At 38.7% G+C, this 14,354-nt stretch overlaps 1 protein-coding gene across 1 annotated transcript in view; it reads right to left on the bottom strand.

The window, feature by feature from the left end:
• The window catches only part of VPS41 (VPS41 subunit of HOPS complex), a 113,915-nt gene that overhangs the window by 32,356 nt on the left and 67,205 nt on the right, over positions 1-14,354 (bottom strand). Inside the window, exons 11-16 of the mRNA XM_087767068.1 lie at positions 12,167-12,264; positions 9,640-9,769; positions 7,813-7,928; positions 6,163-6,219; positions 2,835-2,896; positions 2,004-2,085 (exon numbers count right to left, since the gene is read on the bottom strand). Of these exons, the coding sequence (XP_087623194.1) occupies positions 2,004-2,085; positions 2,835-2,896; positions 6,163-6,219; positions 7,813-7,928; positions 9,640-9,769; positions 12,167-12,264 (545 nt within the window). The remainder of the gene's footprint in view (positions 1-2,003; positions 2,086-2,834; positions 2,897-6,162; positions 6,220-7,812; positions 7,929-9,639; positions 9,770-12,166; positions 12,265-14,354) is intronic.

Here is a 14,354-nt window from a genome sequence, read left to right as displayed (position 1 = left end):
CAGAGTTTGGCATCTTCCTCCAAATCCACCTTCCTCAGCTGTTTCAATTGAGACATTGGATTTTAAACTGAAGTAACTCGAGCACAAGCAAGCCACCACTGCTGGAGGAGAGGAGAAGATAGTTGCAAAGCTCTAAAATCTTGAAACTGCCATAACAAGGTTTGGTAGAAGACAGGAGAGACATCAAGATACCAAAATGCAGCCTCTGGTAGCCAAACAGGACCTTTTGGTACAGAACACTCAAAAACCTCCTAAACCCACAAGCAAACAAAGAGCACACACATCCCACAGGCTTTGACATTGGGGTATCACTAATCAGTCCCTCTGCAGGAAGGGAAGTTTAAACCTTTAGTTTTACTGCCACCTTAGTTATTGGCAAATCACATTATAGTGGAATCACCAGATTTCAGGCAACTGCTTATACGCAGTGCAAATTCTTTAAGAAAATTCGTTTTCAAAATACACTTTGTCTTCAAATCTCAAATACAGTCTCCTCATCAGGGCTTAAAGCTGTTATAGCCCAGCTACACTACCATGTTTAACACCTGCTGGTTGGATAAATAGGTAAAAATTCCAAATAGCATACAAGTGACCCCAACCATTTCAAGAACCGCTTCATTTAGATCTGGCTTAACTTAGTTCATCCTTTATGATATTCAGGTATCTTTAGGAACTTGGGAAAAGTTACATTCGACTGAAATAGTAAAATAAGAAAGGAATCTTCTAGAACTGCAGCTTGAAGCTGAATAATGTAACAGACTGCATCTTATGTTTTTCTAAGTCCACTTTCAAGGGGCTGAAAACAACCAACTGTTTAGAAAGGCAGTAATTTAGCAGAGATGTTTTTGCAGCAAACCTGCAAATATTTTTATATTTTACAGTCTGCTGGATGACATAAGTGGAGACAAGAAAAACATCCATTCCAGACACTTGCATCCAAAAAACAAAATAAACCCAAAAGGACTAAGAAGCAGTGTATCAAAATTTCACCTGTACCTGCATTCAGGTCCTTTATTGGATTGAAATATAGAGACAGAAACATGAGATTTTGTCTTCCAAGGTGGCAAAGAGTGCACCAAAATACTAAGAACTCATACAAAAGGCAAAGCTGTTCTCACATTGGCGTGGCTCTAAAACAAAAGCCAGACATTTCTGAAAACCGTAATGCTGAAACACTTTCGCTCTTTGAACAGAATTAAACAGCTCAAAAACCAGCAAGGGACTGCATGCTGTGAGATCTTAATAGTATGTCCTTTTTGGCTCATTGAGTTTGAATAGGAAGACATAAAATTCAGAAATAAACGTACACGCGTTACCAAAGGGAGTGTGCATAATGTTTTCTACTGGTTTGGCAGTGACAGTGCTATAGCCTTATGTCCCGGGCAATTTATTAACTGAGAATCTCACATTAAACGTGCACCGTTATGGTAGCTGGCTTGTGACCAGGGAAAACACAAGACAGGGCAGACTGCTCCTCTTTCTTGCCACCATTTCTAGCACACAGCATAGATTTTCCCTGTTGCTTTGCAATTTAACTATTCTTTGACACTTAAAGCTGTGGCTCTGTTGCAAGTGACTTGGATTTTCAGGAAAGGCTGGCACCCACAGAGGCTATTTTCCTTAAGAGTTGGGGTAGGATTTTTCAGGACATACTGGAAGGGAGTGAAAAGTAAATGGGAAAGACATATTTAACTGTGAGCATCTTTGAAAGTAAAGGCCTTGGGGGTGGGTATTTTACTTATGGGCTGTCAACAAGTTAAAAATAGGTAGCCAAGTACCTGGATGTGCTATGCCTCCAACCCTGTTTTGAGCCTTGTTAACATATACACATCAATCTGAATGACAACTGTACAACTAGAGATCTGGGGAAGGAGTTTCCAAGGCAGTGTTATATCCTGCTGCCACACTAGTGCCGTCTAATGCGATCCTTTAGATACTTGGTCAAAACATGCAGGAAATAAAGCATGCCAATTACTTAAGTTCAGAGATACAAATTAACTTACCTTAAGCTGACCTATTTCTTTAAACTTGTAAACTTCAAATTCCCAGAGTTCTGTGTTTTTACCAAGAATTTTCTGGCACTTTCTATAAGGGAGATGAAAGGGGAGAAAACAAAAGTAGGTACACAGAACAATACAAATGTGACAGCATTACTGCAAGGATTCCTTTCTCCTTTCTCCTCCCTGTCAAGACACTTTCAAAGGTCACTTATTTTGGCAAACATTGCTTCAAGCAGAGTATGCCAGGTACTCCTTCTTTCAGATCTTACAATTTCTTTGCATCCAAGAGGACTTGACTGCTTACTATGCATTCACCCTTATCACTTTCCGAGTGAAATTTTTAAATCTCTGCTGAGTGAAATTGAGCACTTCAAAAGATACACTTTCACATACATATACATGAAAACACAAGTCTTAGGTAATTTCCAATCCTTACTTTAGATACCCAAATTTGACATTTTTGTTTATACTCATATAATCACAAATTATTTTCTGATGGTCTTGTATGTAATGACACACTAATAAACTTAAGATTATCAATATCCAAAGAAAGCTTCAATTTTGAAAATATAGTGTGAATGAAGAAAATCAAGGCTACTTTCAAAAAACAGTCTCAATTCTAATTAAACTTTAGAAAGATTACAGTAACTTTTGGGTCACTACAGGCAAGAAAATACAGGGTGCAGTAACACATCTGTATGTTTTGAATCTTCAGAAACTCCAGAACACACAGAAAAATCAACATCACAAAATACTTCAGAATAAATAATTTTCTTTCACTTTTTCCTCCCACAGATACACTTTAGTCAGCAAACAAAATCTTTAATATGTTACCGAGCAGCCAGGTCATGCTCTCCTTTCTCCACTAGGTGATTTATATAGGCTAAGCCAATGTCCTAAAGGGAATAAAAATAAGGAATTAGTTATAAAAGTTTGGAAGTCAAATACTTGACTGCCACAATAACCATAATTCCAGCTGTATGCACTGTTGTCAGGTCAAGCAGCAGGCCCTAAGTGAACACCCCCAGTTCTCCTTTAAATGTAGGGCCCACAGACCAGTCAACACAAAATACTTGCCTAGACCACTCAGAGGTTCAAATTAAAATGATCTTTTAAATAATTCTCATAATGACATTGACACTGGGAAGACTGTGCCACCTCTACCTATTAAGGATTGTTCAAAACACATAGCTGGTCACTCAGTGCATTAGTTATCTCAAAAATAAAACCATCAGCCATTGTATGAGACATCATCTTTATCAACTCAAAGTTTGCAGAAGGGAAAAATGTTGATTGAGAATATAAATCCTAGTGCTACTCCATAAGGTAAAGGAATTACCGAAAATTTAGCAAGCTTAGGCCAGTTCTGTTTAATATCTTTATTAACGATCTGGATGAGGGGACTGAGTGCACCCTCAGAGATGACACCAAGTTGGGCGGGAGTGTCGATCTGCTGGAGGGCAGGAAGGCCCTGCAGAGGGACCTGGACAGGCTGGATCGATGGGCCGGGGCCAACTGTATGAGGTTCAATAAGGCTAAGTGCCAGGTCCTGCACTTCGGTCACAACAACCCCATGCAACGCTACAGGCTTGGGGAGGAGTGGCTGGAGAGCTGCCTGGCAAAAAAGGACCTGGGGGTGCTCATCGACAGCTGGCTGAACATGAGCCAGCAGTGTGCCCAGGTGGCCAAGAGGGCCAATGGCATCCTGGCTTGTATGAGGAATAGCATGGCCAGCAGGACCAGGGAGGTGATAGTGCCCCTGTACTGGGCACTGGTGAGGCCACACCTCGAGTACTGTGGTCAGTTTTGGGCCCCTCACTGCAAGAAGGACATCGAGGTGCTGGAGCGTGTCCAAAGAAGGGCAACAAAGCTGGTGAAGGGTCTAGAGCACAACTCTTATGAGGAGAGGCTGAGGGAGCTGGGGTTGTTTAGTATGGAGAAGAGGAGGCTGAGGGGAGACCTTATCACTCTCTACAACTACCTGAAAGGAGGTTGTAGTGAGGTAGGGGTCGGTCTCTTCTCCCAAGTAACAAGCAATAGGACAAGAGGAAACAGCCTCAAGTTGTGCCAGTGCAGGTTTAGATTGGATATTAGGAAAAACTTCTTCACCAAAAGTGTAGTCAGGTATTGGAACAGGCTGCCCAGGGAAGTGGTTGAGTCTCCATCCCTGGAGATATTTAAAAGATGGGTAGATGTAGTGCTTAAGGACATGGTTTAGTGGTGGACTTGGCAGTGTCAGGTTAATGGCTGGATCTGATGATCTTAAAGGTCTTTTCCAACCTAAACGATTCTGTGATTCTATTATTACATACTAATTTCCCCTCTCAAGCGTTTATCACACAGGTCAGCTGTAAAATTATTTTGGTAGGCATTTAATACATTAAAATTTTGATGAAACAATCGTGCCTTCTGCTGTAATCCCAATGCTGGTGTCAAGGTCAACGCAGCCCAGTGTACCCACTGTAAACTTAAGAATGATATCACTAAAAGCACATTGTTTCCAGCAAAAAAAGAGGGCTGTACAATAACAACAACAAAAGTCCTTGTTTCTTACAAAAAAAAACCCATTTGGGTCTTCTGAGGTACAACATAAAATTTTTGATCAAAATCAAGGACAGTACTGAGTGGAGTAGAATATAAACTGAGGTACCTAACAACTTCAATTGTTCAATCTACTACAATAGATTGAACATACATCAGATTCCTATAGTGGAATGAAATCCTAGAACCACCTTTGTACTTTCAACGTCACCATTCTCAAGAATGAAGATTTGTGGCAGTCTTTCTCTCCTGTGGGCCAGCTCCCCAGTCAGCAGAAAAGACAGTATAAGGAAAGGAGCCATACATCTGTGATTGTTTAGGACACCTGCTCAAGAGGTGGAGAGGGGCAGTGATCACTACTGCAACCTAAAAATCCCCAAGACCGCCAGACTTGTCAGATGGTGTGAGTGTGATATCACTGGTCTGATTGCTGCTGGCAGTGAGAGCATGAGTTGTTTTAAATCCCCATACCACTAACCCTTAACTTAGAGCTTGATGTCAACATTTTGTCCCTCAACACATTCCATGGGTTTTGCATTAGAGACCAAACAATCAACAGCTCTGCTTGTACATACCCATGCTGAATTTCATCCTAGCGGAGCAAATTTTTGCAAACCAAGAGAAAAGCTTTTTTTTTTTTTCCCTTCGCCTTTCCTTATATTGCCAGCACCTCTCCTTTAAGAATTCTCTACATCTTTTGCAAGGGACACAGAGCAGCTAAATCATACAAACTCTGTGATAGGTGATGGCCTGCCATTAGGTCTTGATTCAACTTCTGGACTACACAAGAAGAAAAGAATTTTTAAGACATACTGATATACACTGTGCATATTACAACAGTAATCTGGCTAAAAATTAAACACATCTTCTAACACTTCGTACTTGAATACAAGCTTCCATTTAAAGAAGCAGCAATATTAATGAAATACCAACATGTTCACACTGAGGTCAATTTAAACAAACAAAAAAAAAGAGCTAAAATTAGCGATGTTTTTGTGGCTATTACGTTATCCCCCCTGTTTTGTCTTAAACATCAATACCCTTTGCTGCTCTGTGAAGGGACTATAAACATGGGAAAGAACTATACAGGAGAAAAGGAGCTTAACTATGTAAAATAATGAGAATTGCAAAGCAACATGAGAGCACTAGATGAGAAACTGCAACTGAATTTCAATAGCATTTAAAAGGTCTTCCAATCGCACCTTTTAAACTCCTGCCAAAACCCTGTCACATGTACAAGGTAAAAGTTAGAGAGAAATGTGTCACATACACCCCCCGCCCCCAATCTCTAATATTGTAGTATTGTGTGTTACTTGAAACAACAGCAAATTTAATACAAAAGTAAAAGCAAAAAAAAAAACAAAACCATCAGCAATCAGAGAAGTGCAATTCTCTTCTTTTTAATGTCAATAGCACGTTCATAAAATCCAGATCCTTTTGTGTTTCACACACTAACATTCCTGTTCTGCAGCCACAACCAGCAAATCGAGTGCTAGTTGGAGTATGCCTAACAGCTATTGTCTGGTGCAAAACAGGTGAATACTGGAATGTATTTGTAGCATCTCACAGCACTCTAAAAGAAATCAGATATTTTGTTTTGAAAAGAAATTTTGAGACTTACCAAAATCTTGTGCTTTTTTATGGTTTTCTGACTTATCTCAGCTGCCATCAAAGCTTCCTATATTCAAAGAGTAGAAAACAGAGATACTAGCCAAATACACAAACTTTCAATACCGAAAGCTCTAGAACTGCATAAATCAACTATTTTTCAGAGCAGGGTGTTTGAAGCACTAGAATTTTTAATGCCATGGTTGGATGAACAGCTTTGAATTCATACTCAAACAAAAGCAGTCAACCAAAGAGAAAACTACTTTTGTTTCCATCTGGGTTCACTCCGCATTACTATATTAGGATCAAATCGCAAGATTACGACGAAACAGACAATGCAATCGCATTGGATCATTTTCAAATGAGAACCCTTCACTACCAAAACCTGCAAAAAATATCATCAGGAAAGGAGTGGGGGAAGGCTACCTTTCACTTCCCCAGCCCAAAAGTCTTATCCAGTCAGTCTGATTTATATTTAAACGTCATTTGCTGTTTTTCTACTTTTTTTGAAATGTACGGAAACAAAGCTGGCACTTTTACAAACAAAATGAAACCTTTAACATACATCATAACACACAAGCTATCTTCTACCTTGAATGGCTTTCACAAAGGCACACGCACAGCTGTCACTTGCAAATTACTGGAGTCTTCAGGGACCAAATGCTGTGATTTACATAAATAGCAAAACTGCACTCATCATACGAGTTTGCTATTCAGATGCAAAAGCATCCACAAGGATTTAAACAAATCTGCATGAGGAATATCATGATTGCATTAACAAAAGGAATAACTGCTGAAAGGTTTTCCCACATTTTTTTTTCTTATAATGGGCGTCCAACAAATAACACGTAAATAAGAATTTGCAAGTTACTTTATGCATTGTAACAAGTGTTCTAAGTCATTAACTGCAGGTCATCATAATCCAGAACACGGGGTACACATTGATATTGTAAGAATATTATTATTATTGTTTTAGGTGTTTAGATATACATGCTTAAACACACCAATATTTATGCAACCAAATACTAAGCTGCTTTTTTCCAAGGGAGGTATATACATTTTTAAATTTTTTTTTTTTAATATTGGCTCTGCTTTTTTGTGAGTAACACTACTTTCAGCACCAATACCTACAGTTCGAGCCCATATTATTTTACTTTTAAAAGCTTCAAGACTGAAGGTGAGTAACGTGGAGCAATGGACAGTACCCTAACACAACCTTTTCGTTCTATAGTAGAAGCAACATAGAATGGGAAAAATTTATTATTGCCCACCAAGTCCATTTCCCTTCCCTCTTTAGTCGGGATACATCTAGAAAAATATCCACGTAGCTCATTAGTTAACTGTTCTGCTGCTTTAAAACCAAAACCCAGCTTTAATAATTTTCAGTGACAGCTAATACATTTCATATCTGATGCTGAGAGCAGTATTCACAGCATCTAATTCAGCTACCTCACTTGGGTGCAATTCAGATGAGTTTTTTCAGTAGGAAGACTAACTCTCCAGAGAGATGGAAAGATGTATAGTCAATTCCTACCCTTTCCAAGGATTAGTCAATGACTATAGGAACAGAAACTATCCAATCCAAATGACCTAGCAAAGTTCATCATTCCACCCGAATTTCCAAACCAGGAAAGCCTGAAAGAAAGAATGTTGTAAAAATTACTTCGTATTTCTTCTTTTCAAGAAGCCAGTCAATGTGGTCATCTTGGTCCCGCTCTTTAGCCACGACCACGTCTCTTGGGCTGATGATATAAAAAAGCGATTCACCTTCTGAATACTCTGTAAAGGCATACACAGGTTCATTATTATTATATTTTCCTTAAGTAAAGCCCTGCTTTTTAGTACACCCTTGAGGGGAATTTAAAAAGAGGAGATGCAAGCAAGACAGCAAGGCTACTCCTGCAGAACATGCTTGTTTGGGAAGCTGTATTCTCCAATAAATTAAAACTGGTTTAAATGGCAAAATAGCTTTCAAAAAAAAAATCACTACAGCTTATTGCAAATTCTGATTCATCCACTATGTGTAAACTTTATGATGGTTTAGAACACATTATTATACTTTTAGAGGACTATTACACTACATAGCCTGCAATAAACTTATCCTCCCCATCAAGGTCAAGGCCATCAAAAGCATAAATGATAGATGCCATAACCCCTGGGGACATAGCACATCATTACAGCAATGCATTTGCAATGCTATAAGTTAAGGTTATATGTATAATGCATTTGCTTATACCATAAGCCTTTATTTTTGAGTAAGCTCAAAGTAAAAATCTACTTAAAGGTAAAATCAAACACAGAAGATGACTGTTCAGAATAGTTATTATTTCCACAGAACCCATGAAGAAACACCATCAATATTTTGTAGGTACAGGAAAGAAAACCATCCCCCATCCTTCATCTGTATCTATACACACATACAAATACACTCCCGAACTGATAAGCAGTTTGCAAAATAATGCTTGTTTTAAGCCATCCAAAAAATTTAGACTTCTCAGATGAACTAGAATATTCATTAAGCATAGAAGTACAACTGTGGGCATCAATGTTCTGCTTAGGGACAGGTATAAAGAAATCCCAATTCTATTGATAGCAGCAGATATGTTTTGGAGATCAGGAGGAGATATACTATATTTCTAGTGGCTTAAGGGCATTGATGTACACAAAGAGGCCTGCCAAGCCTATGATTTGAAGCATGCTGCCAGAGAAGATGCTTAAAAATCAGATTCATGGATTTTAAAAGCCAGAAGGAATGTTTCTGTATAACACAGGCTATATAATCTTCACCAAGGAATTCTGCATCAGCTTTGCCATGCATCTTTCTGAACTACAACACATACATCAGAAAACCATCCCATCTTATTTAAAAGACTGGTATATATTGTGCCAGGGCTTAGTCTCCCTGCCTGTTACATAATTAAACCTACCCAGGCTGAACTTGCCAAACTCCAGTTTCTATTCATTACGTTTTACCATTCTGGGGTCTGTTACATGCCAACAGCTTTGTCAGTACAGGGAAGTCGTCCTTTGTCAGTACAGGAAATATCAGGGTGCCCCTTTTAAGTTGATCCAGGCGTATCTTACTGTTGAAATGACATTTATTCCATCTTTGCCTCTAAAGCAGCTTTTCCACTACTTTACTCATTTCACTATCCCTGAAGCCCTTTGTGTCCCAAGAGCTCACATGTTGAATACATCTCCATCAAAAATACTGCCTTCCACGATACTGGGCGTTACATGAGAACTATATTTCTGCCTTCCCCAGTATGTCTGACTTAATAGATGGCATTACAAATCCTGATGTTTAAATATGCACATTTGTTTTCTTTCATGTGACTGGTTCTTGTGGATTTCCACTTTAGTGTCATTAGCAGTTATAGACAGTTATTCAAGATGACATAAAAATGAAAAAAGAAGCTAAGCCCTCCCAAATCAAGTCTTTTTTAACCAAGTTACGAAAATAAAACAAAACAATATTAAGAACACCTACCTAAATGATAATCTCTACATTCATTTTCCTGAAATCCTCGTACTGTGAGCGCATCAGAAGAGATCTCTTCACAGGACTCAGGTAGGGGTTGTACAATATCCAGTCTAGGCCTTGCACAACACTCCACTTCCTAGAAAACCGCAAACATCTTAGTTGCATCCTACATGATTTACCTTAGCTATGCGAACTGATGGTCATCTACAAACAAGGCTGAAATTCAACAGCTGCAAACATTCCCAAAGGTCCAGTACTTTGCACTGGGTACTCAGCTGCAAACCATACAAGTTGCAAAGCTGTGGTCCACAGAGCAGCTGTAATCACATCTGAAGCACAAAGGAAAGTTACTCCTACTCATGGCATGCTTCCCTTGAACAGATCAATGCAGAGAAGGAGGTTTAGACAAGACACAGGTCTAACCCTTCCCCTGAGTTTGCTCACTATTTTTCTGCTCTTGGTCACAGAAGTTTTCAGGGTTATCACAGATGATCATCAACCATTGCATTCAACAAGCAACAAAACAATTTAAGACACATTCCCAGCTGGGCTCAGGCCTCGAAGGACAGAGCTCTATGAATCAATGAGATTCTGGTACCAAGATGAACTTGGCTTTTTTTTAGCTGGTGTTCAAGTTTGCACTTTTAAGCATCCAGCAGTGGTAGGGAAAAAATTAATCTGAGAACAATCAAAAACCCTTGCTGTGCTGATGATCTTAGAGTAACATGAACTTTTAAGTGCAACGTAGGTGGTTATGGTAAAACAACATCATGGATTTCCATCTTCTATCCAAGGGAAACCACTGTCTTCAACTAGCTGTATTTTTAATTAAGTCAAGGTCCGAGACAATCCCTTATTTTCTACTTCTGGCTGTGAATTATAACAAAATATAGAATGAAAGAGCTAGGAGACATATAAAGTGGATTTACATAGCTCTAGCCTACCCATTTGGCAGCAGCACCACTCAGGTCTTGTCTCAATGTAACTGTTCCAGTACAAGTGAGAAAAAAAAAAAAAGGAAAAAAAAAAAAATCAAAGCAAGCCGTAAGTTCAATTCTGATCCAATTTGTAACAAGTAGGAAGTTGTCATTTGAAAGCTGTGAAATGAAGCATAGGAAGAACAGTGTTCCTCACAACTCAACAGCATTTGGAGCGCATAGCACTTCTGCTGCAAGCTCAGGCTCCACGGAGCCAAGACACTAACAGAGGGGTTCCCACCACACCAGAGCACAGACACAGTGTCAGGGACGAGAGTACTTTTGTTTCCTTGCTGGAATTACCCAGAGGACTGAGAAGCAATCAAAGTCTAGCATTCCAAGTTTGTTTAAAAGGCTAATTAAAAGCAAATGCATGAAGAAAATCTCGTTCCTATGTTCTATTACCATTACATCACCTAAAATTCTCTTTTCATCTTTCTTTCCTGAAGCAGTTAGAATTAATTTAACCTTTATCAGTCACTATGTCCTTTATACTAGCTCCTTTCCCATGCTGCTACTTCATTAACAGCAGCTTCCCAATTTCCTTGCGCCCTAGCATTTCAGCCCACCTTTTCCTCCCCTTTCCTTATCCTATTTGTTTGCCTCCTTTTCTTTCACCGTCTCTCCCGCACTAGAGGACTACTGTACCGGCTCTCTTGGGAAACACTGCTGTGACATTATTTTTCTCCTTAATATAAATAAAGAAATAATAATCTGACAGCCTGCAGCAGAGCTAGAAGCTAACCCTATTGATTTCAGCAGGCTCGAGCATTTGTTTGAACCTACAGCATTTCATTGCCTAGCAACTTGTGCACCCAGTTGCTTAAGGTTACTATGGTGATGGTTGTCTAATGCAGACATACTATCAAAGAGATGATCAAGAGCATCTGCCATTCTCACACCGCAACTTCAAGGATTTCCTCCACTGCCTCGCCTTTTAGTTGGCAATATGAAATAAATGTCGGAGACAGACACGGCACTCGCCCGTGCACAGTAAAAATGGCTGACGTGAATTTTAATTTCTACCTATCTACCAAAGTATCTGCGTGTACACAACTAAAGGTCTTGGAAGCAAGGGAGACAACAATGCCACTTGCTTGCAATCATGCCTCTCACCCCCGCCACAGTGACTCCTATTGCTTGAGTTGATCAACTTCACTACTCTCATTTCTTCTAAGATGCAGTGTCAGCAAGGCCCTCTTATGGCTAAAAAAGATCCTTTATTTCATCTGGTACAGACATCAGAAAGAGAGAGAGAAAAGGAGAGGAAAAGAGAGAGGGGGAAAACGAATGAAAAGGGAGAGAGAAAGACTACCTAGAGCCCTTCTCTGCTTCCTGCAAGAAACAAAGGAACACAGACAGGACTTCTGAAAGGTAAATACATCGGTCTTCAACATCACCTCCACTGACCTTATTTCATAGGTCAGAGAAGTTTCTGTTCACTACCAGCGGACTGCAAATTCTTTCACAGATAATCAGATCTATGTGACTAGTTGAAGCCCCAACTCACAGGGCAGTTCAGTGCTGTAAAGAAACTGTAACATAAAAATAATTACCGTTTTTTCAGAAATCTCCTTTACATAAGAAAGTATAACAAGCTGGTCGCAGAGAGGAGCAAGTCCGCTTATATAGAATTCGGTGTCGAACTGGAAAACTGAAATACAGGAAAGGAAACAGACTGTTAAATAAATGAATGTGCATTAACTACTCCCTAAGAAAAACACACAACTGATTTTCAGTGGCAATCAACTGCATGCAGTGGCACTTCAGAGAAATGAAGACACAATACATATAACAAACCTACAGACCTCCCAGTTGGATCAGCAAGATGAAAAATTACATTTAACAGATTAAATTTAATTCTTCAAGAAGAAATGTTTGTGCTCCAGGACATGCTAGAGATGAAACACTTGAAATGAATGGTCAGCCTGATTTTCAGTAATCACACTGAAAAAAAAGGATGCAAAACCAAAACCAAACTCAATTAAATAGGCAATAAATAGAACATCTTCATTGGTTTGCATATTTGCAGCAAGTTCATGTGGCCATAAAAGAATCACACCTGCAACACATACTGCTATGATATATGAAAACACAAAGATCATTATTTATTTATCATCACTTTAAACATCACAGGAAGATTTACAGATACCCTCCTTACAAAAAAAACATATGGTTAAGCAGTCCCTTTTCTTGTTTATAAAACTGAAAATGTAATTTCCTAAAATTGAGACAGTTACATGATAACTATTTTAAGAAAGAGAAAGAAAGGGAGAGCTGAACTGTATTTACAAAAAAGCTCATTAAAGCAGAATCTGCCACAGAAATAGCTATTTAGTTTTATTCTGCTGGATTTACAGTGCAGGCATTCAACATTTGGGAAGCACTTTTTGTGGCGTCCTCTCTCACAGGGCCCAAAACAGGAATCATCCAGGTGCTTATATTAGAAAAACTTATGCCTATAAGCATTTACAAAAATATCAGATGCATCATCATTTTCTCTCAAAACATGGTTTTAGGAAAATCTAAGCATAAGTAGGAAAAAAAAAGTTTCCTTGCTTACTGCTTAGCATGCTACATTACTAATATCTACTGTTTACTAAAATAGTTACTGATTATTTTAGTAAAGCAAAGAGAAAATGACATTAAAAAAAGCTGATCTTCTTTAGCTAAGGTAGTAAGGAACAGGACAAATTATCATCCTGCTAAAGGAGAAAAAAATACTATCACGTAAAGTACAGATTTGACACCTGTCTCTCAATGAATAAGCAAATACTGTTTTTCTCTTAATGACTGTTGACACTTTGACATCGCTGGTGGACCAAAGCATGGCACAAGGGTAGAGCGTTCAACCTATTCTAGGAGAGAATTGGTTCACCTTTGTAATCCTGTACGTAATTTTGTTGTTCTAGCCTGCAAAACTGATATTGCTTCGACTGTGTCACGTGTCGCTCTGATTGATGATTTTAAACAAACCACATCAGAAACATCTACATAACATATCTTATTCCCAGTTTACAATTTAGTATTTGGCATTTTAAAAGAATATGGAAGGCAGGAGGAAAAACATGGAAAAGAAAAAACAAAGTCAAATCCATAATGCTGGCTAGAAGGACAAGCAAAGAAACTTTCATTTCAGCTTTAAAAAGTGTCAAGTGAAGGCTATCAAAGGCATATAAAATATTGTGGTTTGAATTTGGAGAGGAAAACAGCATGGTGAATGGTACCTTTATAAAGATTATGGGGACAGTTTTAAAAAACGATGTGTGTTTCTTTGACTTTCACTGGAACTTTAGTTCCTTTGCCAGTGAAAATGTTTGCAACATCCATGTAATGGTGTATTTAGGATCAAGCGGTAGTACTGTTCTGTGAGACAAAAATAAATAAACAAATAAAAATCATCACTTCAAGTTTTGTTTTTAAATAGAGTTTAGTTTCCTTGGTTTCACTTTCAGCTTTCTCTCAGCTCATCCTCCTCAAGAGGCCTTGTTGAAACACAATGCTCTCTCTGCTGCTACAGCCTTGAACAAAGAATAGCCGGCATCGACAGTGCTTCTTGACCTGATAAAAACCTTTGATGCAGCTAATCAAAAAAGTTTTACTGAAAAAAATTACAGAAGTTATAGCTGCACAGAACACTAATAGGTTAATCTGACTTACTCTCTGGACACTGTTGTGATGAAGGGGGAAAAAAAAAATCCAACATACAGGTATTGCAGAAATGCTGTTAATTTGAAAAGGATT

The sequence above is a fragment of the Nipponia nippon genome, unplaced genomic scaffold, assembly GCF_047370975.1.
Source record: "Nipponia nippon isolate SJK-2023a ecotype South Korea unplaced genomic scaffold, ASM4737097v1 scaffold_1, whole genome shotgun sequence".
Lineage (NCBI taxonomy): Eukaryota > Metazoa > Chordata > Aves > Pelecaniformes > Threskiornithidae > Nipponia > Nipponia nippon.
The sequence above is the reverse complement of the archived record's forward strand: the minus strand, read 5'-3'. Positions and strand labels throughout refer to the sequence as shown.